At 41.9% G+C, this 26,373-nt stretch overlaps 1 protein-coding gene across 5 annotated transcripts; it reads left to right on the top strand.

Annotated features, from left to right (window-relative positions):
- The first annotated feature begins 432 nt into the window (after positions 1 to 432).
- Positions 433 to 26,373, top strand: LOC118213702 (dipeptidyl peptidase 4-like). Of its 5 annotated transcripts, none has more exons than XM_035392748.1 (28): positions 433 to 487; positions 1,496 to 1,573; positions 14,120 to 14,216; positions 14,582 to 14,666; positions 15,764 to 15,856; positions 15,990 to 16,081; positions 16,187 to 16,261; positions 16,361 to 16,413; positions 16,551 to 16,623; positions 17,177 to 17,297; positions 17,569 to 17,723; positions 18,087 to 18,184; positions 18,310 to 18,439; positions 18,650 to 18,688; positions 18,912 to 19,010; positions 19,128 to 19,198; positions 19,582 to 19,632; positions 20,132 to 20,262; positions 20,466 to 20,516; positions 20,764 to 20,862; positions 20,958 to 21,027; positions 21,581 to 21,775; positions 23,887 to 23,941; positions 24,547 to 24,646; positions 24,858 to 24,916; positions 25,117 to 25,189; positions 25,348 to 25,421; positions 25,780 to 26,373. In XM_035392748.1, exons 3-28 carry the CDS (start codon positions 14,211 to 14,213, stop codon positions 25,879 to 25,881), a joined length of 2,250 nt encoding a protein of 749 aa, XP_035248639.1. In that variant the 5' UTR covers positions 433 to 487; positions 1,496 to 1,573; positions 14,120 to 14,210; the 3' UTR covers positions 25,882 to 26,373. The 5 variants fall into 5 exon arrangements, with proteins under 5 accessions (XP_035248639.1, XP_035248636.1, XP_035248638.1 ...); XM_035392745.1 differs by having other exon boundaries at positions 434 to 487; positions 14,579 to 14,666; XM_035392747.1 differs by lacking the exons at positions 433 to 487; positions 1,496 to 1,573 and adding an exon at positions 13,575 to 13,732.

The following is a 26,373-nucleotide window of genomic DNA, read 5'->3' as shown; positions in this document are numbered from 1 at the left end:
AAAAAAGGCGATAAGGCGGTACATTTTACGCTTTGCATGCTTTGGACCAACTCTTCTGCCCTGTGAATTACATGATTGATTTACTAGGGTAAATTTCACATCAAGAGAATCTGTTGACAGGTCCTGTCAGGAGTGCTTATCAAAGCTTCATGAAATAATTTTAACACTCAGTGCCTCTGTGACGGCATTCACTGCTCGCAAACTGTATAGGCCCATCGTTGCTAAAAACTAAAAAACGCATGCTAAAAAAGTATGCACTACCGTACAAAACGCCCGAAGCCTTCCTCTTTAGTGAGTATCCTGCGTAAAATAAAAGCTGGAAGAATCAGATTGAACTACAAAGCCAGTAAGCCGATCCAAGCCTCGTTCTAGCCAACTAAAATATAAAAAAAACGCTGGACTTTGTCATCAGTCAGAAGCAGTTTATGTGTAACAAAGAATGTTGCTCCCTTGTGATGGCAGAAAAATACACTGAATAAGAGACAATGTGAGTTCCTGTTATATGCCAAAACTTTCTTAGAATGTAGTTTCCATATAACTGTACTGAGAAAAGTCAAAACGTTTTGAGAGGAGAGAGTATGACCACTTCTCTTAATTGCTAGCATATGTGGTTTAGGCAAAAAGCAATCTAAGGTCTTATTCTATCTACGCTATCTATGAAATTCTATATGATTAAACTTGGAAAAACTGAAAGTCGTCACAAGTAGTCCTACCAGGCCAGTGTCATGTGTAACATATTTTATGTGCCATGTAAACAGTTTCAATAACGTTCGCTCGTGTAACGTTCGCTCGTGTTGCAGACACGCGGACATAGGTCATCCTTCAATATTGCTTTAGATCAAAGGCGCATTAGATCAAACGAGTCATCTATGTGTTTGCTGAGGAAATCCGGCGTAGGTGTGATGGTGCAGAAAGTTTTGTCGACATCGGGTCCCATATTTGTTAAGCTTTTAAGAGGTGCGCTGCGTGCGTTTGCAGAGGCTTTTAGTTTCTTCCACAGCATCGCTGCCGTGTGCACAAATCACCAGTGATCCTGTACTGACGGGACTTTTTTTCCAGCAGATGTTACTGTCTGCACTTTCAATCAACAATCATTTTTTATTTGCACTGTACCGAGTTGTTTTTCCCTCAAAATGGAATACTGTACACTAGAATTTCAGATCAGGTGTAAATGCTTTATTACATGCTTTTGATTTAAAGAAGATGCATTCAAAAATAGCCTACTCTAATTTGGGCGTATAAGCAAATATTCTAAGTATTTGATTTGAGGAAAGAAAGTAGATTTAGGGTTTGAGAATGTCACTTAATTTATTTTACTCTGTATTCCTTGTTTGAATTTAAACAAACTAAACGGACTGGAATATTATGTAGAAATACTGTCTGAGTGAACATAAAAGCATCTATAATCATGCTCCAGTCCCGGGTAACACTGTTATGGGTTAACCAACATAGTCTGTTTTTTTTTTAAAAATTTTATCACCCAATACTTGCTTAGCCCATATGAACCCCAGCTGGTGCCCCTGACATCTTGGCAGATATTTGGAATCATGGGAAATCAACTGCTTCGTGACAGGTGAGCTGACCTCATATCAGATATAGTTGAAGGCTGACACGAACATTAACGGCTCCTGGCAGTCAGATGAGCCTTCTGTAGGGAAGCATACTGTCATTAATGTAATCGCTACGACTTAGAACGCGCACCTCCGAGAGGAAACGTCATTTGCCTGACATCATCAGCGGACTGCCAGCTCATTAAAAAGTTGGCTTCGTCGAGGACTGTTCAGATTTTGAGGATCCGTAGCAGCCACACACCCATCGCGCACCACGAGCGCGCATTCTCCTGAAATCTGTTCAACAAGCCTGTTCCTGAAATCTCAACAAATCCCAGATGTTCCCGGGGAAAAAATCTCGCTCTATAGCTGTGTTGCATTTGTCGATCGGCATTCTTCTGTACAGTACAGCGTGTTCATTGTAAAAGCAGAACAAAACTGTGACCTCATCAGACCTGGTACCTCAGCAGATCTGCTCATATTTTCAGCTTTAACAGGAGGTAACAGGCAACTTTAGAGGCTTTTATACCTTTTGCAACTGACATGACATTAAGCATGGCCAATGGTGGCATTTTCTATCTTAAGTCAAGGGAATAAAGAACTGACAGCATTAATGTCTTTGCTTTTTACTCAGTTATGCCAGTTACAATCTTCACCACCACTTAGCAATAGGAAATGCCTATGTTACTGAATTACTGGAAAATAATATGCCAGCTGTTATTCTTAACGTCATTTGAATCTCTCCTCACACTGTACAGATGACAATTTACTGTAGCTATCCCAGTAGCTATATTCCTATATACGCTGCTGCAATACATTGTAAATACTTTGAGGTTTTTTGGATAGGGCTGTATATTTAGAACAAGCGTTTGTATTGTGATATATTATTTTGAGACCCGTCACTCTGTATGTCAATCGAACGTGTCAGCCAAGGTCTGCCTCTGAATATACACGCAGCCAGACTTCACTGAGCAATGCAGAGATACAGACGCAGCGAGGAACCAGCGTATGTCAATACTAATGCAATTCACTTTGCTCACTGGTCAAGGGCGTTAAAACAGGGTTTCTGAGGGATGTTAGGGTAAGACAATACATCATGTTTTTATCTGTTATTCATGGCCTCTGCTACCATAGATATTCGAGCCAGGAATTTGCATTTGCAGTGTCTGTCCTTTTACGGCTGACGCGCAGCCATCCATAAGGAAATAATGATGACTAAAGCTCAAATTTGCATTGCTCAGCTGCAGCTTCACGCTCTGCTTGTGGAAAGTACCTTTCAAAAAAAAAAAAAAGGATTTGGTTTTTGTTTTGTTGGTTTTATTTTTTTTAATGTTTTTTAGGTTTTTGCTTGCAAGTGCATTTTTTTGGCTTTTTTTGGGTATCTTGTGTAAGACTAACTCAAAAGGTCTGTACATATGCCACTGCCAGTTCTTCTAGCATGTGTCACATTTTCCCTCAAAACAATTCCATCGACTATAATTATCCCATTGTTTAATATGTGGCAATAGGACTGCCGCTCTCTAAGCCTACACCTCAAAGAAAACTTTAACCCACTGCGTCTGGTGAACGTATTTTCACCATTTATATGTGTGATGTGCTACCAGGCTGGAGGTGTGTCCCATCGGAGTGCTGGAGACCCCTCAGGGAAGCTAGGATTCGGTCAGCGGGTTTGTCCGTGCCACGTTGCGTCCCGGCAACCCTCAATGGCCAATCAGAGACCTGCAGATTCAGTGAGGGGCCACTTCATTGGTGGCCTGGAGTGAAAAGAAGCAGAGCTGGCCGCGTGCACTTCAGAGGCGAGCGTGTGCGTATCCCCAGAACTCTACAGGGCTGCAGTGATGTGACTGGCCAATAAAAACACTTAGATGTTCCAAGTATGGAGGGGAAGGGAAAAATAAATGAATTGAGGTTTAAAAAAAAAAATGAAGTGGCAAAGTCATTGAAAGTTGTGACTTCTAGTTCAGAATATAAGATTTTGTCAACCAAAAAAAGGGTGTGGCATAGTGGTTAAGGACTTGAAATCTTGGGTGGGTCTTCACTAAATTCTGCTGTTCTCGTGAACAGTGTACCAGACAGTTTCAGAAAATATTGTTCAAGTGGGTCGTTAAGTAAATGACAAATTTAAGGGCCTAAATCCAGAATATTTCATTCACACAGGACAACATTACTGGGACTGTGGGATTTCTAAATATGTTTTTGCCTGTTAAATGTGTCATGTTATTATGCATGCTTGTAAGATTTACAACACAAGAGCAATATCAAAGATCTGTCTGATAATTTAACTACTTTCTGAAAGGCAGGCCACAATTCAGTGCTACAAGTAATAAAAAAGACATATTATGTGGCAAAGAAACACATGGCATATATCTCGCTAATGTTTCCAGAAAAGTTATTTTGGCCGTGAGTATGTCCTGGAGTATTGTGCGGTCGTTAATTCATATCCATCACTATGTCTAATAGACCCTACACAGTCTCATTTTTTATATGTGGGGAACATGCAAACTCACGCAGAAAAATGAAAGAAAAAAAACTATTTCCTGATAAGTTACCAGAGAGAATAAAAAAAACCCCTCTCTCTAACCGTCGTATTATTTCACATTCTGATTTTAGAGCACATTGCTGACATTTCAGAAGTGGAAATTCTCAGTCAAGCTTGAGCATATTATACAGCGAGCCTGCCAGTGACCAGCAAGTAATACTACCTCACCCTCTTCTTCGTACATTGGCACATTTTTTATTTCATTTTTTAATTTTTTGTTGTTGTTGTCAAGGCTTTAAAGCCAGAGCGGATGTGATGGGAAGACTGCGCATCCGCTGAGCGTGCTTCTTGACAGGTTTCTCGTCAAAGTCAGTCCTTCAGGTCTCCTGACTGGCCGTCCTGGCGCACTCCAGTCACATGCAGAGCTCCCATCAGCGCAGCATATGCTGTTTGTCTAACCGCCTGGCTGTTTTTTTGGGGGGTTTTTTTTTTTTCCTTCCTTCTTTTTTTTCCTTTTTTTTTTTTTTTGTTTCCTGGCTGCGCGGCTGTTCAAGACATCAGCGGGCTGGCTGATCGAATTCGCTCGGGAGGCCCTCCGTTACGGTGGCAGACGCAAGATTGAGGGTTCCAGCGCACACTCGATCTGCCCCCCGGGGGCATTCGGAACGCCCCTCTTGAGCGTGCTCGGTGGCACATCCTGCGACTCCCTCGACACAGGGGTGTCGCCCTAATTCGAGAAACGGCCTTCGTGTGACGTGCTAACGACAGCAAACCCCTCTGTACTGTCACTGCAATTGTCCTGACAATACGGTGACGAGCGATCGAATCGCTCCCCGTCTTCCTGCCCTGCACCGCAAACGAAAACATTTACATTCACACATTTTCTTGTGCACTGACGGACCACCCTCGTTTCATATTTTTTTGTTACGTTATTCAGATGGGGGGGGCGGGACAGAGAAGGCAGCAGAGGCGTGGGCAGGAGCCCAAACCCCTGACTGTGCCGGGGGGGGGGGGGGGGGGTTGTGTGGGGTCTGAGTCTGCTGCCCTTTATGCTGCACCACATATCTCCATATTCCATAATTACTGGTGAATTTGTGTGATATCGGCTGGGAGGAAACCTTCACTTTGCACTCTAACCTGTGAGCTCTCAGTGAGCTCTTCACCGAGGTCCCCTGTATGTGAGATCTCAACTGGGGTGCTCTGTGCGTGAGTTCTTAAAGGTAGTGCCCTGTTTGGGAACTCTGAACTGGGGTGTCCTGTACATGAGTTCTTACTCGGAGTGCCCTGTTTGTGAACTATTAACTGGGGTAGCCTGGATGTGAGCTTTTAACTGGAGTACCTTGTCAGCAAGCCTTTAATTGGGGTTCCCTGTAGGTCATTTAACTGAGGTGTCCTGTATATGACTTCTTGACTGGAGTGTCCAACTTGCAAGTTATTGGCTGGAGTGAAAACCTGCATACTCTCAGCCCTCCATGGCATGTGATTGGGCACCACTAAAGTAGAGTATTCCTCTCGACCACAGAGTCACCAAAAAAGATGAGTTATGGATAGGCAGATGCACATTTCACTATGCAACACATCATTCCAAGTGACCTCTTGTCCTCAACCTGGGGTGTCATGTCGTCCTCGTTGTGCACGGCTGTGATATGCTGCTGGACACACATACTTGCGGAAGTATGCGCGAGGCTAAACCATCTCTGTCCCTGGGGCTCTGAACCTAGGCCTGAGACGCAGCGAGACGCCCCAGCTCAGAGTCCAGAAGCTCATCCCCACAGTGAATGGTGAAACAGCAGGAAATCCCATGAGGAACCGGTCTCATGTCCAGGATTTCTGATCTTCATTCCATTACACTGGAATACTTTTTTTTGGCTCTCTCACTCCATCCTTCATTCTTTCAATACCCAGCTCAACCCCTTGGACTGTTTTCAATTAGTACAGTACACTTCAGCCCTGGATTCCATACAGTTGTCAGCATTCTTGAGCTTTTCAGACTTTTGTGTGAGGCCTTATTTTGAATGTGTTTGTACGTCGCTTTGGATAAAAGCGTCTGCTAAATAAATGTACTGTAATGTAATAGTAATGTATTGTAATGAATGCCCTGCACCGCAAATGAAAACATTTACATTTACACATTTTCTTGTGCACTGACGGACCACCCTCGTTTCATATTTTTGTTGTTACGTTATTCAGATGGGGGGGGGAAACAGAGAAGGCAGCAGAGGCGTGGGCAGGAGCCCAAACCCCTGACTGTGCGGGGGGAAGGGGGGTTGTGTGGGGTCTGAGTCTGCTGCCCTTTATGCTGCACCACATATCTCCATATTCCATAATTACTGGTGAATTTGTGTGATATCAGCTGGGAGGAAACCTTCACTTTGCTGTCTAACCTGTGAGCTCTCAGTGAGCTCTACACCGAGGTCCCCTGTATGTGAGATCTTAACTGGGGTGCTCTGTACGGGAGTTCTTACCCGGAGTGCCCTGTTTGTGAACTATTAACTGGGGTAGCCTGGATGTGAGCTTTTAACTGGAGTACCTTGTCAGCAAGCCTTTAATTGGGGTTCCCTGTAGGTCATTTAACTGAGGTGTCCTGTATATGACTTCTTGACTGGAGTGTCCAACATGCAAGTTATTGGCTGGAGTGAAAACCTGCATACTCTCAGCCCTCCATGGCATGTGATTGGGCACCACTAAAGTAGAGTATTCCTCTCGACCACAGAGTCACCAAAAAAGATGAGTTATGGATAGGCAGATGCACATTTCACTATGCAACACATCATTCCAAGTGACCTCTTGTCCTCAACCTGGGGTGTCATGTCGTCCTCGTTGTGCACGGCTGTGATATGCTGCTGGACACACATACTTGCGGAAGTATGCGCGAGGCTAAACCATCTCTGTCCCTGGGGCTCTGAACCTAGGCCTGAGACGCAGCGAGACGCCCCAGCTCAGAGTCCAGAAGCTCATCCCCACAGTGAATGGTGAAACAGCAGGAAATCCCACGAGGAACCGGTCTCATGTCCAGGATTTCTGATCTTCATTCCATTACACTGGAATACTTTTTTTTGGCTCTCTCACTCCATCCTTCATTCTTTCAATACCCAGCTCAACCCCTTGGACTGTTTTCAATTAGTACAGTACACTTCAGCCCTGGATTCCATACAGTTGTCAGCATTCTTGAGCTTTTCAGACTTTTGTGTGAGGCCTTATTTTGAATGTGTTTGTACGTCGCTTTGGATAAAAGCGTCTGCTAAATAAATGTACTGTAATGTAATAGTAATGTATTGTAATGAATGCCCTGCACCGCAAATGAAAACATTTACATTTACACATTTTCTTGTGCACTGACGGACCACCCTCGTTTCATATTTTTGTTGTTACGTTATTCAGATGGGGGGGGAAACAGAGAAGGCAGCAGAGGCGTGGGCAGGAGCCCAAACCCCTGACTGTGCGGGGGGGGGGAGGTTGTGTGGGGTCTGAGTCTGCTGCCCTTTAGCCTGCGCCACATATCTCCATGTTCCATAATTACTGGTGAATTTGTGTGATATCAGCTGGGAGGAAACCTTCACTTTGCTGTCTAACCTGTGAGCTCTCAGTGAGCTCTTCACCGAGGTCCCCTGTATGTGAGATCTCAACTGGGGTGTCCTGTACATGAGTTCTTAAAGGTAGTGCCCTGTTTGGGAACTCTGAACTGGGGTGTCCTGTACATGAGTTCTTAAAGGTAGTGCCCTGTTTGTGGACTCTGAACTGGGGTGTCCTGTACATGAGTTCTTACCCAGAGTGCCCTGTTTGTGGACTCTGAACTGGGGTGTCCTGTACATGAGTTCTTAAAGGTAGTGCCCTGTTTGTGGACTCTGAACTGGGGTGCTCTGTATGTGAGTTCTTAAAGGTAGTGCCCCGTTTGTGGACTCTGAACTGGGGTGTCCTGTACATGAGTTCTTACCCAGAGTGCCCTGTTTGTGGACTCTGAACTGGGGTGTCCTGTACATGAGTTCTTAAAGGTAGTGCCCTGTTTGTGGACTCTGAACTGGGGTGCTCTGTATGTGAGTTCTTAAAGGTAGTGCCCCGTTTGTGGACTCTGAACTGGGGTGTCCTGTACATGAGTTCTTACCCAGAGTGCCCTGTTTGTGGACTCTGAACTGGGGTGTCCTGTACATGAGTTCTTAAAGGTAGTGCCCTGTTTGTGGACTCTGAACTGGGGTGCTCTGTATGTGAGTTCTTAAAGGTAGTGCCCTGTTTGTGGACTCTGAACTGGGGTGTCCTGTACATGAGTTCTTACCCAGAGTGCCCTGTTTGTGGACTCTGAACTGGGGTGTCCTGTACATGAGTTCTTAAAGGTAGTGCCCTGTTTGTGGACTCTGAACTGGGGTGCTCTGTATGTGAGTTCTTAAAGGTAGTGCCCTGTTTGTGGACTCTGAACTGGGGTGTCCTGTACATGAGTTCTTACCCGGAGTGCTCTGTTTGTGAACTGGGGTAGCCTGGATGTGAGCTTTTAACTGGAGTACCTTGTCAGCAAGCCTTTAATTGGGGTTCCCTGTAGGCCATTTAACTGAGGTGTCCTGTATATGACTTCTTGACTGGAGTGTCCAACATGCAAGTTATTGGCTGGAGTGAAAACCTGCATACTCTCAGCCCTCCATGGCATGTGATTGGGCACCACTAAAGTAGAGTATTCCTCTCGACCACAGAGTCACCAAAAAAGATAAGTTATGGATAGGCAGATGCACATTTCACTTTGCAACACATCATTCCAAGTGACCTCTTGTCCTCAACCTGGGGTGTCATGTCGTCCTCATTGTGCACGGCTGTGATATGCTGCTGGACACACATACTTGCGGAAGTATGCGCGAGGCTAAACCATCTCTGTCCCTGGGGCTCTGAACCTAGGCCTGAGACGCAGGGAGACGCCCCAGCTCAGAGTCCAGAAGCTCATCCCCACAGTGAATGGTGAAACAGCAGGAAATCCCATGAGGAACCGGTCTCATGTCCAGGATTTCTGATCTTCATTCCATTACACTGGAATACTTTTTTTTGGCTCTCTCGCTCTATCCTTCATTCCTTCAATACCCAGCTCAACCCCTTGGACTGTTTTCAATTAGTACAGTACACTTCAGCCCTGGATTCCATACAGTTGTCAGCATTCTTGAGCTTTTCAGACTTTTGTGTGAGGCCTTATTTTGAATGTGTTTGTACGTCGCCTTGAATAAAAGCGTCTGCTAAATAAATGTACTGTAATGTAATAGTAATGTATTGTAATGAATGCTTCCAAATGCAGCATTGACTCAAAATGCTGAGTCCTCCTCCGCAGCACATTTTATGAATGGAAACAAAGTTGTTGTTTTATTTTTTTATTGTAATTGCAGAATGGGGAAATTCAAGTGATCATGGTACACAATGAACCAAGGTAAAAAGACATATAAGAAGAATAAAAGTACTATAAACAGAGAGAGAGCGAGAGACTGAGAGAGATAAAACTTCTAAATATTGTGATAAAACGGATAATATACTGTATATTGCACCCAAATCAATATTTATAGCACACTTCCCTTGGAAGCAACCATTTTATTTATTATTCAAGCAATCACTTGATCATTGACTAATCAAATTTCTGTAGAGTCAAAAGACTTACTAAACCTAGCTGTTCTTATTTTTAGTTGCAGGATCCTGTTGTTTTTCGGGCTGCTTGTCGTAGAGCGGGTGAGCCATCTGTGTCATGCGCTGCAGTTTCACTTGATCCCGGGTACGCATGTTGCCAAAAACACAAATCAGATCCAAGGACAAGATGCTCTGTAGGAAAGACTTACAAAACAGTTCCAAAACAAAACCATCAACATTCAGATCTGTGCAATTTCCTTAAAAGGAACGTATGCTGTCGCAATTTCCCGACTTTTGCAGTAGCCCACTCATTAAACCTAAGCTGGTTATCCATCTTTATCCCTAAATATTTATCCGTATCAACTCATTAATAATTTTTCATTATTAACAATGGCAAAAGGGATTTGTCCTTCAACTCGTCTAAAAACCAATGAGCACTTCCTTTGTTTTGCTCGCACTAACCTTGAGGTAGCCGTCTGAACGCCAGCTGATAAAATTCCCTGCCTCCCTCTCAGACACATCCATGGATGGAGGTGTCTGGCTTCAGGAACCCCACCAGGGCCATGTCATCTGCGTACTTATAAAAGGTGGGAGTGGGAACCGAGGCTTAACACTCATTGGTGTTTAGCGGGTACAGTACGAGACCAAGAGCACAGCCCTGAGGGGCCCCTGTGTTAATGGTCTTTGGGGAGGAAATGACTGTATTGAGCCTGACTTGCTGAGTGTGATTCAGGAGGAAATTATGTAACCCACACAGTGAGTTTGGAGTCAATCTACAGATCCATCAGCTTGCCAAGCCAGATGTGTGGTTGGATGGTATTGAATACGACACTGAAATCTATGAACACAGTTTTTACAAGACTGTGAGGTTGTTCAAGGTGTTCATAGATGCTGTGACTGCCAGTAATTACCCTTGAATGCACATTATAAACTGCAGGTGGATATCAAGAAGATACAGGATTTTGCTAATAGCGAGCCACTGTCAACAATCCATGAAAAAATTACGATTTAATTTTACGATTTTGTGTCAATGCTTCCAGAAGAACTGGAGACAAGCTGTAAGTAAGCCACAGAATGAAAAGATGTCAAGATTGTTGCTTATAAAGTGAGATTTTATAGTAAGGCTCTTTGACCTTTTAATATAAAGCCTGACTACATATACATATTGTCAGGCCATCCAATGAGTTTGGAGGCATTTGCTTGAACTTGAGAAGATAAGATGTTTCTCTACACTCAACTGCTGCTATCAGCAGTTACATCATCAGTGAAGACAAGTGAGCCAGCACCTGTGGCAATCATACATGCCCAAACCATAACACCCCCACTACCATGTTTCACAGATGAGGGAGTTCCTTTGGATCTTGGGCAGTTCATTTTCGGCCTCCACACTTTGCGCTTACCATCACTCTGATACAAGCGACTCTTGATCTCATTTGTCCACCAGACCTTTTCCCAGAACTATGCAGGCTCGATCAGTTACTTCTTAGCAAACTGTAACCTGACCACCCTGTTTTGGGGGCTAACTAGTGGTTTGCATCTTATGATATAGCCTCAACAGTTCTGTTCATTAAGTCTTTTGCAGAGTAGTCACTGACACATCCAGACCTGTCTCCTGAAGAGTGTTTCTGATATGTTGGACAGGTGTTTGGAACTTTTTCTTCATTATGGTGAGAATTCTTCAATCATCAACTGTAGAGGTCTTTCTCAGCCTACCAGGCCCTTTACAGATACTGAGCTCACCAGTGTTCTCTTTCTTCTTAATGATGTTCCAAACAGATGGTTTTGTTAAACCTAAGGTTTGGCCTATGTCTGTGACTGTTTTTTTCCTGTATTTGTCAGCCTCATAATGGTTTCCTTGACATTCACTGGCACAACTCTGGTTCAGATGCCAAAAACAGACTCCAAAGGCAATCCAAAGCCTAGAATCAAGGCTAGATACATAAAGCCCTTACACCAGCTCAAAGGAAGTAACTGAACACACCTGACTAATAAAAATACCCAAGAAGCCATTTGTGCAAACACTATGGTGCCCTGAAAAGGGGGGCTATGTATAAAAAGTGCTGTATTATATGGTATTTCTACGTGCTGAAACCAAAAATGCATAAAAATAGGCTACCTATTAATAAAAGCTGACATTTTGCATTTTAACCACACATGAATTGTGCGATTACACATCGAAAATTGTGGAGTAAAAAACATTTTAAAAACTATGTACCAAACATCATGGAGGGGACTGTATATGTCAAGGAGTCCTTACTTTGTCAGACATTTTTCCAGTGTAGTGTAAATGCTGCCCAAGTTAGCACATACCTTAAGCTTAATTTACCAGGCCTCACACCCACGCATTGAGTAGCAATCTCACACTCACACACCAGCTCTACATATCTTGCTCATTTCAAATAAAGGAACAGAGTTGGCTTTTTGTGGCTTGAACGGTGAAAGTAGAATATGTTTTATCAGGTAAACAGCAATTAGGTGAAATTTGTATAATGTTGTATAATCTGTATGATTTCCCCCAAAGTGTTATTCAGACTTTGAAACATTCCTGTCTCTTCAGACATCCTGTTAATAAGAACAGGTTTTAACCAATCTGCACACATCACCTTGCATACCCCAACAAGGACTGACAAGTATTACAAGTAAACAGAAACTAAGTAACATGACATTTTAGAAAGGAAACCTGAAACTACATTCCGTAGCATTAGGCTTTATTATTTATCATTAGCAAAAATATTGTACTTTTTCAATATCATGTGGGTGAAGTAAAAATTTCATTCACAGTTGTTTCAGACCAGAGTAAGGGGAACAGAATCCATTCAAAGGGTTAATAAACTACAATCCAGAAGAACAGGTGGTGTAAACCTGTGCCATTAATGTCTTTTACTATATTTTCACCTGATCACCACAAATAATGGTTGCTTCAGGGAAAGTAGTAACAGCTTTTAAATAACTTAATTGTGATTTTACTTGATGTCATATAAAAATTGAATAATTTAGATCTTAGAAAAATTATCTATGTGTGGTTGCTGAGTGACTGAATAGGTGGTGGGGGGGTGGCAGGGTCTAAACATTTATATCAAAGTAAATTTGGTTCTGGAAAGGGTGCGTTTCCAATCAGTGAAAAGCCATTGAACACAGCCAGTAATATGCAAATGACTTATGCTCCACATAGGGCAATGTTAAAATAAGTTCAACGTTCTTAACCTCAGGCCTTCACCAGGTGCGGCACACGCAGGTACACGCATGTCAAGGTGTATACATCACCTTATGAAGACCTGAGGGTCGAAACGTTGTACAGTATGTAGTTTATACAGTTCAATAAAAGGGAGCATTGAAGAGTAGTGTGCAGGACTTTCCTTCTTTTTACATTTGATGAATAATGTCACTTGTACAGGTATCTGGAATATGGGATGCAATTTTACAAAAATAAAATGTTTTGCAATTAAAGAGGCTGTCAGTTTGTGTTATTCACCTTCTTCTTGTTGCATCAAATACAGCAGCTAATCAACACAAGGGGCATTGGGTTCAAACAAAGTGATGTGAAAATGAATAATAGCGTTGGGACGACTAACTGTCAATTCTCGGCATACCAGCGAGGTATCTTTTTCCATTCCCATGCCACAATGTCATCCCAGAGCACCTGTCACAACACATGTTCCGTTTGGAAAGGACGTATGGTGACAGATGATGTTTTTTTATATATTTATATGGCGTCTATAAAGGAGAATAAATAAACTCCATTAATTCCAATAATGTGCATTTAAAACACAACTAACAATTAAAAGCAGATTTAAATTGTATATGTCAACCAATTACAGGTCAATGAATGTCTAGCCTATAGCCTATATTTTATCTACTCTTCCCCCGTAACGGTTCTGTAACATTTCGCGTGAATGGACATTTGCCGTACAACTTCAGTTCGCATGATCACCGTCAGGGGGTTTCCAGTTTCGCCGTTTCTTTTCTGTCAACCGATTCTTGTGCACATAGTACAACGAAACCGCGTGCATGTTTATACGGCAAAAAGGAAACACTTGCGTTTAACCTCAGGTCCACTGTTTGGCACATTCATGTTAAGAAATAGGGGAGTGGAAATCCTGTCGCAATTTAAATTACTGTGAGCATTAATTATTCTGTATCCTATTTGTGTTGCATGTCGTTTGAGTATCGTTTCAGTGCTAATGAATAGAGATTTGTGTAATGCTAAAACCAAAGTGCTGGTGTGGTGAATGAAAAGCCACATAGTGCATTGTTTGCAATTAATCATAACTGGAAAGGAGACCGCGGAAAGTAGACGGGGGATTTTAGAATTCATCTGTGCAAAGGCTTCAAACTTTCTAACAGTGCGCACTGAAGTTCAGTGGTCCCGCAGAAAACATAGTTAAACTAAGAGAACTTTAATCCAACTGATTTAGACGGTGCCCGTTTGGAAAGTTGAGATAATGTTTAACGAGGATTCCAGAAGTCCATAACCTTACTTCTGGTGTTCTTTTTTTAACCACAGAGTGAAGAAGGCTTCAGCCACGCTATTTTGGATTCTTCAGACACAGAACTGGTCTTCTCATCTGTGAATATTAATCATCGCTGATGCAAACATGTTGGTCAGTAACTTACTATGTATGTTTTTTGTCTTTATATATCTTTTTGGACATAACTTGGTTTTTAAATGTCTTAAAAATTGAATTTTTGCAACGATTAGCCTGTTTGTATTGTTTGGAAATATTTATGTAGTGATAATCATCTGTATATGCAACAGAAGAATATGTTTAACATCGACAAGAATGAATTAAACAAGTTAGCGGAAGGATGACGCTCACAAACGTCTTAAACTAGCCCATTGCTCGTCAGCAAAGACTAACACGCATATATGTTGACTCTTTAACGCGTTCATTGCTGACTAGTACATAATTATGGGCTATATCCCACAATCTTTACAGTGATGTTTTTTGCCTCACCTTTTAAGAAGCACTGTGGCAGGGTACTTCTGGGTGTGGTAGGAGCGGCTGTCGTCATCACGTTAATAGCAGTCCCCACGGCGATATATTTAAACAGTGAGTTGACCCATTTAACGTGTTCTTAAATGACGTCGAATTGCTGAATATATTATTTTCTTTGTCAGTTTGGTCTGAGTTTAATTCTGTGTTTATTGAATTTCTAAATTATTTGTTTCTAAACATCTTGCTTAATATGCCTGTCAAAAATAGCCTATTTGTAAAGTTACATATAGGCTACAGACAGCGTTTGTCTATAGCCTGAACGAACGAAATGTTTTGTTGTGCAAATGTTGATTGCACACAAATGTAGAGGTAATATGTACTGCAACTAATATTTTCTGAAGGCTACTTGTATATCTATGAATACAAAGGCGCTATGCATTATAGGAATCCAGGTTATTAGACTGTAATTAAGACTGTAATAATAATTCTGAACTATGTCATTTATGAGATACAACAAATCAAGCTTGGGCAATCAAGCAACGTGCAGTGGATAATTATTCTTAAACTAAGCTTAAATTAGAATTATACTCATTAAACCCCAGACTTTAAAAACTATTTCAGATCAGAATTTCAAAGGGCAAATAAGCTTTTATCAAACCAAGCAATGATGACAGAAATTTGACGAACATTAGAAAAGTCTTCTGAAAATGTCTGCTATGATATTGCAAACATGTTATGTATTTGTCTATAAATGTTATCTGAGGTGATTATGAAGGTTTGGCAAAATCATATCAGAAAACAAAACATTGCTAGAGTTGACAAACTACTGTAGCAGTACCAGTACCAGTTTGAGGTGTCAACAGTGCAGTTTCAAAGTTAAATAAAACCTTTTCACTATCAAATGAACTCTCATTTTTTGATCATGTTAATTTGGCATAACATTAATGTATCCTCGGCCAAATAAACCGTCACACATTTGAATTATTTAAACATTAAAAGCTATGTCATATTTATATAATTATAACACCAGACAGTGTCTTAGTGGCAATACATACGTAGTCTCATACACGGAGGAGGGGTTTGCTTGATTTAGGTAGGTGTTTGCATTGACATTTATAAGATATACTGCATTGTAGTCCGCCTAAGTCCATCTAAGCTATGATGCATATTAGAGGGCTCATGCTTTCTGTCATTTTTTATCAATTGCAAAGACACTGGAGGCGTTCCCCGGAGGACATACACACTTGAGGACTACTTCAATGATACCATTAGGTATTGGTCATATAACCTGCTGTGGATATCAGGTAATGCACATGGTGTTAACTGGCCTGGTCCTAAAATATTCCATTTGTTCAATTGTGTCATTTCAGTGGAAGATATCGACATTAGCGCCTGACTTAGTTCACCTCTACTAACCTCTGTTTCGTCCTCTTGCAGACAACGAATACCTTCATAAAACAGAAGGCTCAGTGTTTCTTCACAATGTTGAGACTGGAAACTCTTCGTTATTTTTGAACCAAACCATTTTTGCAAGTCACTCTTAATTTTTATACAGCATTTAATTTTTTTTTTTATATCAGAACATCAACGCATGGGTTCTCCGTCTGAAGTAGTATTTTGTTTTTGCGTTGCAGGCTCAAGTGGATGCCACTGACTACTTGTTGTCTGCCGATCGGAAATATGTGTGCTTCGAGAGCAATTACACAAAGGTAGCGCGTCTCCAGATCATTCGTTCAGCCAAGCAACAATAAAATGTAGAAAATCACTCCAGCGCACCGTTTTTCATGTATCATTGCATCTTCCCACAGCAATGGAGGCATTCGTTCACAGCTTCTTATTCCATCTACGATATGGAGAGCATGTAAGTAGCTTAATTTTTGTTGCTAGTGGCGAAATACAACGGCGGGCGACGAGAGCCACGGGTGTAATAACACTGTGGTGCTGTTAATGCCAAAACGAGCTGCACAGGAACCGGGCATGTTTTTCCTCTCTTTTTAGGAGTTTTCTTACGTCGTCAGACATTCCTCAGAGAGTCCATCTCTTAACGTGGGCCCCGACTGGGAACACACTGGTAAGCTGAGGTGACCGGGACCAGATCGCTGTTAATCGCTGACCTCGGCCTCTCAATCCGAACGACGAGGGGGAAAGCTGACTCTCAACGTCCCAGAGATGGGGCATGCGCTGTGTGTGGACATGGTTCATTGCATATTGCATTGGTCCTTCGCATGCCCTGTCCTTACAATGTAAATAATTAGCAATGAAGCGTCAAGGAGTTTGTACGTTTCATGGATATTAAATTTGCTCACATATGTAAAAGCCAAGATCAGCTAACTGACTTAAATACAGCTTAGTTTGACTGATATGAAATACAGCTTGTTTACCTTGTTTTTCATTGTATAATTTAGTAGATGCTCTTAGGTAGAGCAAATTACATGGCTAATTCTTTTTACGTGCAGTCCAGGGGATTTATTGAAGTGATTCCGGTTACTTACTCTAGGAACAGCAGTAGCACCGCATGTGGGAATTGAATCCGCAATGTCTGAATTACAATCCCAGCTCCACTGTGCTGTACTGCAGGCCGTTATTTGGGATTTGCATTAACCGTCCTTTTTGGCTTCTTACAGGCCTATGTTTGGAATTACAACGTCTATCTGAAACCAAATGCCACTGCAGCAGCAGTGCAAGTGACAACCAATGGAGTGGAGAATAAAATTCTCAATGGTGTCCCAGACTGGCCTTATGAAGGTGAGAGGTCCTTGGAAGATTATTGTATTTTGAACTTCGTGGTGATTGGAATATATAGAACTGCACATGTCCCTCTTAAATTATATCATTTTTTTAAAGTCAAGATGCTGAATACTTGTCATTTTTAACTGGTCTTTTTAACTCTGAGCAATAAAAAAAATGTATAATTTCTCTGTGAAAAAAAAGATAAGTTTTCTGAAGCACTTTTTTTTCCTTTATGAACTTACCAGAATATGGGCGTATTGGTTTTATGTATTTTATTCATTTTCAGAAGAAATGTTTGCCTCAAATTATGCTATGTGGTGGTCACCAAGCGGAACGTACCTGGCCTACGGTGAATTCAATGACACTTTGGTTCAAACTATTGACTACTCCTGGTATGGAGAAGGACAGTATCCCAAAACAGTCGAAATTCCGTATCCCAAGGTAGGACATCTAAGAAAATTATACCCGATATAAAAACAAGGCCTCGTGTGTTAAGGTCCATGTGTTCAAATGACAAATTTGATGAAAAAATGTTATTTTACCTAAGAGCATGCTACTTGCTTGAAAAACAAGTTCTGTCAATTATAAAATGTTGTAAATGCTAAATGTAATGTAATGCCAAAATGTTCATGTTAAATGAATGCTACAGTAAACAAATGTTAAAGTTTAATTTACTCTGAAATGGGAATCTTTTGAGCTTATTTCATTTGTTGATTACTTTTGATACTGTAAAGCAGCTCAAAGAGAATTTTTTTGTTGTTGTACTTGAATTTGCGAAGCATCTGATGCTGTTCTTTCTCAAAGGCTGGCTCTACAAACCCTGTGGCAAAGCTGTTCGTTGTTGACACCGCAAACCCATCAAGAATCACACAGGTTGTAGTGCCAGATTCTGTTGGTGCAAGGTACAGTATGAAGCTATTTACTACAACACAGGGCAAAAGGGAATACACAGTCCTCCAAAAACAGAGCTTTTAGAATTGGACGAATATTTTTTTCATATCAGAATTTGTGTTTTTATGTCTTGCAGTGACCACTATTTGAGTTCCGTCACCTGGGTTACGGATGAGCGAATTGCAGTTCAGTGGCAGAGGCGGAGACAGAACAGTGTCGTTTTACAGATATATGACTTAGATGGAAATCGCTGGAACGAAACCACGGTACGTGTGGCGCATCCCTGCTCAACGTGGAACCATTTAGGTGTTAATAATCATTTAAAAGCTGCGATGCTCAGTGTAACTGGAAAAGGAAACAAAGCCATAAGGTGCTCATTCAAAAGATATCATTAACACTGACTATCATGTCGCTGAAGTGCGTGGATTTCTTTATGCAGTAAGCATCATTAAATTGTGCAATTTCTTTGTCCACAGAGTTACGAAGAGACAAGCAAGACAGGTTGGGTTGGCCACGTACGTCATTCACAGTAAATCGGATAGCTGGCACTGAAGGGACACTTCTGTACTCAGAAATAATAATGACTGGCATGTCATTTAGTGTATTGCTACATTGGTACTAAAGCCATGATGTGTTATTGTGTAGCATTAGGCACAACCTAACTGATGCATTCTTGGCCTTTAATAGTGAGTAAGGTGAGATATTGTATTTAACATTTATCACACTTTTGTTTTTCAGTATGCACCCCTCCATCCTTTCTTCGCTGAGGACAACATCAGTTTTTACAAAGTGATGAGCGACTCAAACGGCTATAAACACATCCATTACGTGACTTCTGTAAGTGCTTCGCACGGGAACATATGTACATAGATGCAAGGTTTATTAGGCTATTTTGTAGTTGAGAATGACGTTGAGAACTGCCAAGTGAAACCCACATGTGTTAATCATTTGTAGGGCGTTGCAAAACCCATCACATCGGGAGAATGGGAGGTCATCTACATTTCAAAATTGACCAAAGATGCCATGTAAGTAAATGGGTTTGAGGACAATTGGTGGCGAGATGAGATTTACGTAAAAAATATGTTCCCTGGGAAAAAAATCATCATAAATGCTTTATTATGTCTAGACCGTGCCACACCAAAATTAAGTCATTTTAGAATTTGATATTCCCTTGACTTCTGCGGCAGTGGTCCCTGAAAATACTGTGTGTTTAACCTATGGGTAAATCAATATTCATAGGTGCGAATATGTAATTTAAAGACAGATTAAAATTTTCTTACATATATTGTTGTTGTTGCTGCTGTGCTGCTGCTGCTGTTGGTAGTGAGTAGGAACATTCCACAGAGCTTCTGTATGCAGGTAGAGAACAATGTTCTATACCGTGTAATAAGGGTTTTTCTGTTTACAGATATTATGTAAGCAATGAATACCGATGGCCAGGAAAGAGAAACCTCTACAAGTAAGTCTGCCATTTACACATAAACATAAATAATAACAGATTAACCGTGGGTTGTGTGATGTCATCATAGCTTATGTTCAGTTATCCCATATCATAAGGGAGAACCATGACCAACCATGCAATATCCATCCGTGATGACATTGTGTATGAGAGGACACTCACCATGTGATAATAGTTATTGTCACTGTTGTAATAATTAGCTGTCTTCCCTGACCCACGACCAAGCATGCAGTGGGCCCTTATCAGCTAATTGTCACTACAGCGATAAACAGCTGGCAAATTAATGCTAAATAGTGGGTGAAGAACGCTGCTGCTATGGGCCACTGCCGCTCCGTTTAGCAAAACGCAGGCGGACCGACAGACACAGCACCGCCGCCGCTGCGACGGCCGTGAGGCTCCGAGGAGGAAGCGGAACTGAGCTAACGTGCTAACGGGCTGTTTGCGCGGTGGAGCGGGGAGCGCTTCCCCGAGGTGTGAGAGCATTTTGTCTGTGCGTCAGGATCGGGATCGCGGACGGCGGCCGCCATTCCGCTCCGCTGTGCCTCACCTGCGACCTGCGGGCGGACAGGTGCCAGTACAGCTCAGCTTACTTCAGCACCCGCGCCAGCTACTACCGCATGGACTGCTACGGTCAGTTACCCAGTCCCCCCCCCCCTCATCCGCGAGACAGAAATAGCCGCCGTGCGCGATAACTCCGTTAGGAGAAATCCGTTTTCACAGTGGCGTTGGCCCTCGGGGCAGCCAGCAGAAGCCCTGCCCATTGGCTGGCTCGGGTTCTGCGCATGGGTGCGGCAGGCCTGTCTGACGTCCGTTTACTTCGTCTCTCTCCTCAGGACCGGGATTGCCTTTGTACACGCTTAGAGACAACAGAGACTCCGGTTCAGGTGTGTCATGCCCTAACTGGTTTGCTACAATTAGTTACACAATTGCTACAATTAATCTTTAACACATAGAATTATTATTATTATTATTATTATTATTATCAAATTGAGAGCCATTTAGATTTCTGTATTACTGCACTGTTAATAAAGACTGAATTATCCAGTAATTAAATGCTCTCCAATGGGACTTGTCATATGTTCAGTAAAAATAGAATGTTTTTCCTGATTGTATATTTGTTTGCAATTTAAGAGATCCGCGTTCTTCAGGACAACAAAGATTTGGAACAAATTCTAAACGAATTTCATATGCCGACCATGCGTCGGGGAACCATGAAAATAGGGGGATTTGGTAAGACTAGTGATTGTTAACTAAGTTCAATAACATTTCTGTATGTTCCCATCATGTCACTGTTGACTGGTTCCTGTTAACGTACTTTCTTACAGACCTTTGGTACCAGATGACATTGCCACCTCAATTTGATGAATCAAAAAAATACCCGCTTCTTATCGATGTGTGAGTTTTCATTTGTGTACGCTTTAATATGCATTTCTTGTAATTAATGTGTAATAATATATGCATATACTCATTCAGTTAATTATATTATATAGACCTTTTCTTCAATGTAATGTCAAGAAAAGAAAAGGCCAAATTCACAAAATTGTTAATCTCACAGGTACTATCAATGCTGTATTGATGTGAATTATACCACAACTGTTTGCATGATCACCAGACCGTTGGATGAGTGAGATGACCCTCCTCCTTCAAAAATACATAATTCTGTTGCACGTAGGTTGAGTCCTGATTCCTACATTAAAAAGAAAGTGCAAGGGTGATCCAGTGTGTAGGTTTATTTGTAATGAGTTGCTTAACAACACACTGCTTACAAGTACACCGGGAGCAAACGGTATGTTCGTAAGCTCTTGAAACAAACTGAGGAACTGCATCGAGGCAAATAGTTTTGTATGAACTTCAACGATTTTCTGACATATATTTTACAGTGTTCCAGCAGAACCTGTCTGTAATTAAAAATGATATAATGTGCTAATTCAGTTTTATCTGTTCACAGGTATGCTGGGCCCTGTAGTCAAAGGGTAGATTTTCGATTCAGGCTGAACTGGGCCACATACCTCGCCAGCACAGAGAATATTATAGTCGCCAGCGTTGATGGGAGGGGAACCGGTTACCAAGGTGATAAGATAATGCACGCAATCTACCAGCGCCTGGGAACATATGAAGTGGAAGATCAGATATCAGCCGTGAGGTGAGTCTTATCGCTCTGGATTCAACCAGTCATAGAGCCCCCCCACCCCCCCAAATGAGCCGCACTGTTAGTCGAGGCCAATAAGCCAATCCAGTTGACCTTGTCTCTACAAATGAAAGTAAGTCAGGATGCATCCGTAGCAAAAGTTTGTTGTTCCAACTCATCAGCTCATCATAATGATGATGGGTGAACACGTCACATTAGACGACTGTGTCACACATCGTTCTGACGTCTAAATGAATACCCTCCAAACCAGCAAACACTAAAAATAAACTAGTGACGTGGAAACAAGTTTAACTACTCTCCTGTAGCTTGATCTATTTTAAGCCCATTGATGGATTTAGTGACTGTTGTCATAGCTATGTCAGGTCAATGTTCAAAAGATTGGGATTTTGAAACATTCAGCTATCGATTGATTTTTTCTTCATCACATTAATTGATTTTTTTTTATCACTTTAATAAAGTAAGAATATAATAAACTTTATTTGTATTGCACCTTTCATACATTGCAACTCAAAGTGCTTTACATTTGCATTATAATAAGTAAAACAGTTTGATAAATCAGGGAATGATTAGGTGGCTGGTTGAGAGAGCCAGGTTGTAAATTTATCCAGGACACCGGGGAACCCTCTACTCTATGGCTGCGTCCCATTGCTTTTCACTCCTCACCTTTCCTCCACTCCCCCAGTACCACTCGTCTCCTCCCTGCAAGTATGTGGAGGAAAGGAGGGAAGGAGACGAGTGGAGGAAAGGAGGGAAGGAGACGAGTGGAGGAAAGGAGGGAAGGAGACGAGTGGAGGAAAGGAGGGAAGGAGACGAGTGGAGGAAAGGAGGGAAGGAGATGAGTGGAGGAAAGGAGGGAAGGAGACGAGTGGAGGAAAGGAGGGAAGGAGAAGAGTGGAGGAAAGGAGGGAAGGAGAAGAGTGGAGGAAAGGAGGGAAGGAGACGAGTGGAGGAAAGGAGGGAAGGAGATGAGTGGAGGAAAGGAGGGAAGGAGACGAGTGGAGGAAAGGAGGGAAGGAGAAGAGTGGAGGAAAGGAGGGAAGGAGAAGAGTGGAGGAAAGGAGGGAAGGAGACGAGTGGAGGAAAGGAGGGAAGGAGAAGAGTGGAGGAAAGGAGGGAAGGAGACGAGTGGAGGAAAGGAGGGAAGGAGACGAGTGGAGGAAAGGAGGGAAGGAGACGAGTGGAGGAAAGGAGGGAAGGAGACGAGTGGAGGAAAGGAGGGAAGGAGACGAGTGGAGGAAAGGAGGGAAGGAGACGAGTGGAGGAAAGGAGGGAAGGAGATGAGTGGAGGAAAGGAGGGAAGGAGACGAGTGGAGGAAAGGAGGGAAGGAGGAGGCATGAAGACAATTCCGATGGCTTGTCTTCTTCCCCGTCATCAAAGTCAACATCAAAGCCGAGTTTGAAGCTGCTCTGCATGTCTCCTCCAATATTGGGACATTGGAGGGAGAGAGGGAGGGAGAGAGTGAGGAGGACGCAAAGATCAGTTCTGCGGCACAGAGGAGATGAGGTGGTAGTGGAGAAAAGGAGGATGCATTTCTAGAGTATTGGGACACACCCTTTGGGATGAATCTCATGGCATATTTAATGACCACAGGGAATCAGGACCTCGGATAAATATATTATCCGAAAGACGGCATCTCCTGCAGCACAGTGTCCCCATCATTGTACTAGGGCACTGGGGTTCATTTGACCAGAGGGAATATCACTCTGCTGGCCCACCAAGACCACTTCCTACTGAGTTTTCCTAGGAGGTCTCCCATCCAAGTACTAACCAAGCCCACACTTGCAGTGTGCAGGGTGCATGGTGGTACGTACGCTGCCTAAGAAAAGCAGGGTTGATGCAGTCCCGACTGCAGTGGGAAGCTCATTCCACCACTAGGGGGCCCGAACACGCAGGATAGGGTGACCTGTAAGTGCAGGCACACCAGGGGGCTGGGAGCATGGAGCTAGCAGGGTGGCTGAGTAGGTGTGTGCAGTCTGGTGATCTTTTCAAGATATAGCACAGCTGTCCCTTTAGTGCTGTCTGCTAGGCTAGCACCAAGGTTTCTGATGCAATGTGAGTGTATATCTAGCAAAAAACCTTTACATCCTGTATATCTTCTCCTCAGAAAATTCATTGATATGGGCTTTGTGGACAAAGAAAGAATTGCTATTTGGGGTTGGGTAAGTATGAATATTTTGCTTTTGATCCCTTTATGAAAAATCATGTTAAAATCGCACATTAAGCCCCAATGGGTAGGGGGAGTACATATACTATAAAAAATATCAACGATAAAAATAATCCCACTTATAAGGCGAGAGCAGAAAAAGGTCGCCTGTGTCATTTATACTCGTTTTCATTTAATATTTATGTCATTTTCACTTGTGAAAATGTGGAATTCCCATGTGAAGATGCAAATTTCACATGTGGTTTCATGTCACACGTTTTCTTTTTCACATGTGTAAACTGCAGTTCAGGTGTAAAGAAAGCCAATCACTATCAGTGTGAACACGTGTGATTCACATGCGAAGATGCAAATTTCACGTGGTTTCATGTCACACGTTTTATTTTCACGTGCGGAAATCATCATTCAGGTGTGAAAAATGTGAAGATGTACTGTTCTTATGGAACATTTTCTTTTCACGTGAATATTTTAGTTACATTCACATGCGAAATTGTGATTTTTGCGAGTGACTTTTTTTTAGCACCATCTGTTGGATTTGTAAAGGAATTACATAAGTGACAGAACATGCTAATATTTTGATGCTGCGATGACCTCTTTTTATAGTCATATGGCGGGTATGTCACCTCCATGGCTTTGGGTGCAGGAACTGGACTTTTCAAGTGTGGAATTGCAGTTGCCCCAGTGGCTAAGTGGGAATATTATGGTAGGTAAAATGCACCAAAATACTATAATAAACGCATATTGTTTTCAGTGTTAGAATACAAATATATAATACATATGTCATAATTTACATTGAAGCCACAGTTTAAATCCCAAAGTATGTTAAACTGTCAGTGATAGTTAAGTGTGTGGCACCAAAGTGTATACTAATATACAAAGTGTATACAAATTGAGTGTTTTGTTGAAACTTTTAGACTCTTTCTACACTGAACGTTATATGAATCGACCTACTGAAAATGCTGAATCCTACAGAGTAAGTCCATCATAATTGTAACCAAGGGCCTAAGATTGTTTTGCATTTCCTATTTGTAAAATCTTCTCATTGCAACCATTTAGAATAAATTCCCATTTTTGCGTGTGTATGGTTCGCTATTTGTTGTCATTTCTGAAGTATTAAACTAAAAAAGTTGAATCAGTTGTCAAGGAGCAGTCTATATTTTGTTTATATTGTAGAATTCCACAGTTACACGTAGAGCCAGGAACTTTAAATCAGTGGACTATCTTCTGGTTCATGGGACCGCTGATGGTAAGTGTTCCTCTTAGCAGAAATCAGCACAATCAGGTAAGGTTCTCTTGTGTGAACAGAGACTTGTGCATACTTTAAATTTCACAGAGGCACGTATTTGTTTGCTCCTTCATCAAGGACTGTACTGTATGATGAACTTTCCGTTTCTTTCATTTCAGATAATGTCCATTTCCAGCAAGCTGCACAGATATCCAAGGCTCTTGTTAGTCAGGAAGTGGACTTTGAAGCGATGGTAAATAGCATGAAAGGATGCAGTATATACCATCTTTAGGCTAAATGCTAACTAAGCAAGAAAGGATGCAGTATATACCATCTTTAGGCTAAATGCTAACTAAGCATGCAGGTCAATAGTCCCTTACAACTGCTAAAACCAATGACGTTTAGCAAGCAATGATATATTATATATTGTATAATATTTATTTTTTTCCTATGAATGTATATGTTGAAATTGAATGCTAATTATACATATCCCAGGTGTGTCTTGAAACAAAATAGTTGATTTTAATTCAGCATGAATGAGAAGACCGAACCCTTGACAAATTGTTGCACGTGACTTTGAAGCATGCTGCATGTTTGTGTCTTTTCTCCAGTGGTACACTGATAAGGACCACGGGTTGAGAGGTTCGGCTTTCCACCACGTCTTCATTCACATGAGCCACTTCTTGAAGAAATGCTTGACCGAGGTCAAATAGAGCCACGTCCAGTCTCCACTGTAAATCTACTGCCTGTGGGATCAACCAAATAGAGCCACACCCAGTCTCCACTGTAAATCTACTGCCTATGGGATCAATTGATGTTGTTTTTGTCTATGTGAGATCCTGTCTGCGTGGTCCGTTTATGACTTTGGCAGACGAGCAATTGAACAGTTAATGGAAACGAGACTGAAACTGCACTCACTGTATTAGTGACTTAGGATTCCTATAGGATTCCTGTATTCCTATAGGTCTGTTGGTATTTCGTATGAAAAAGGACGTCTTGCTATCATTATTCTATGCTTAACTTTTGTATTTGAAATTGATGTGAGAAACTGAAAAAGTGCTGTGATCATCATTTATTAAAGACCCTTGCATGTTTCTGGAATGTTCTCTCTTATTTGTCTGTGGTAATTGCAAACTGCACATTCCAGGTTTAAAAAGTTGTTACAATGTGTGTTCAGACATACAATAAAATGTATTTAAAGTGTC

This window comes from Anguilla anguilla, chromosome 15 (genome assembly GCF_013347855.1).
Source record: "Anguilla anguilla isolate fAngAng1 chromosome 15, fAngAng1.pri, whole genome shotgun sequence".
NCBI lineage: Eukaryota > Metazoa > Chordata > Actinopteri > Anguilliformes > Anguillidae > Anguilla > Anguilla anguilla.
Note: the sequence above shows the minus strand (reverse complement) of the source record. Positions and strands in the feature narration are given on the sequence as shown.

Excerpts from the sequence above, each read along its gene's own strand:
- LOC118213702 (XM_035392745.1), top strand. Across the intron at positions 16,262-16,360 it reads TCGAGAGCAATTACACAAAG|CAATGGAGGCATTCGTTCAC; the intron begins GTAGCGCGTCTC and ends ATCTTCCCACAG. Across the intron at positions 21,776-23,886 it reads GATCAGATATCAGCCGTGAG|AAAATTCATTGATATGGGCT; the intron begins GTGAGTCTTATC and ends TCTTCTCCTCAG.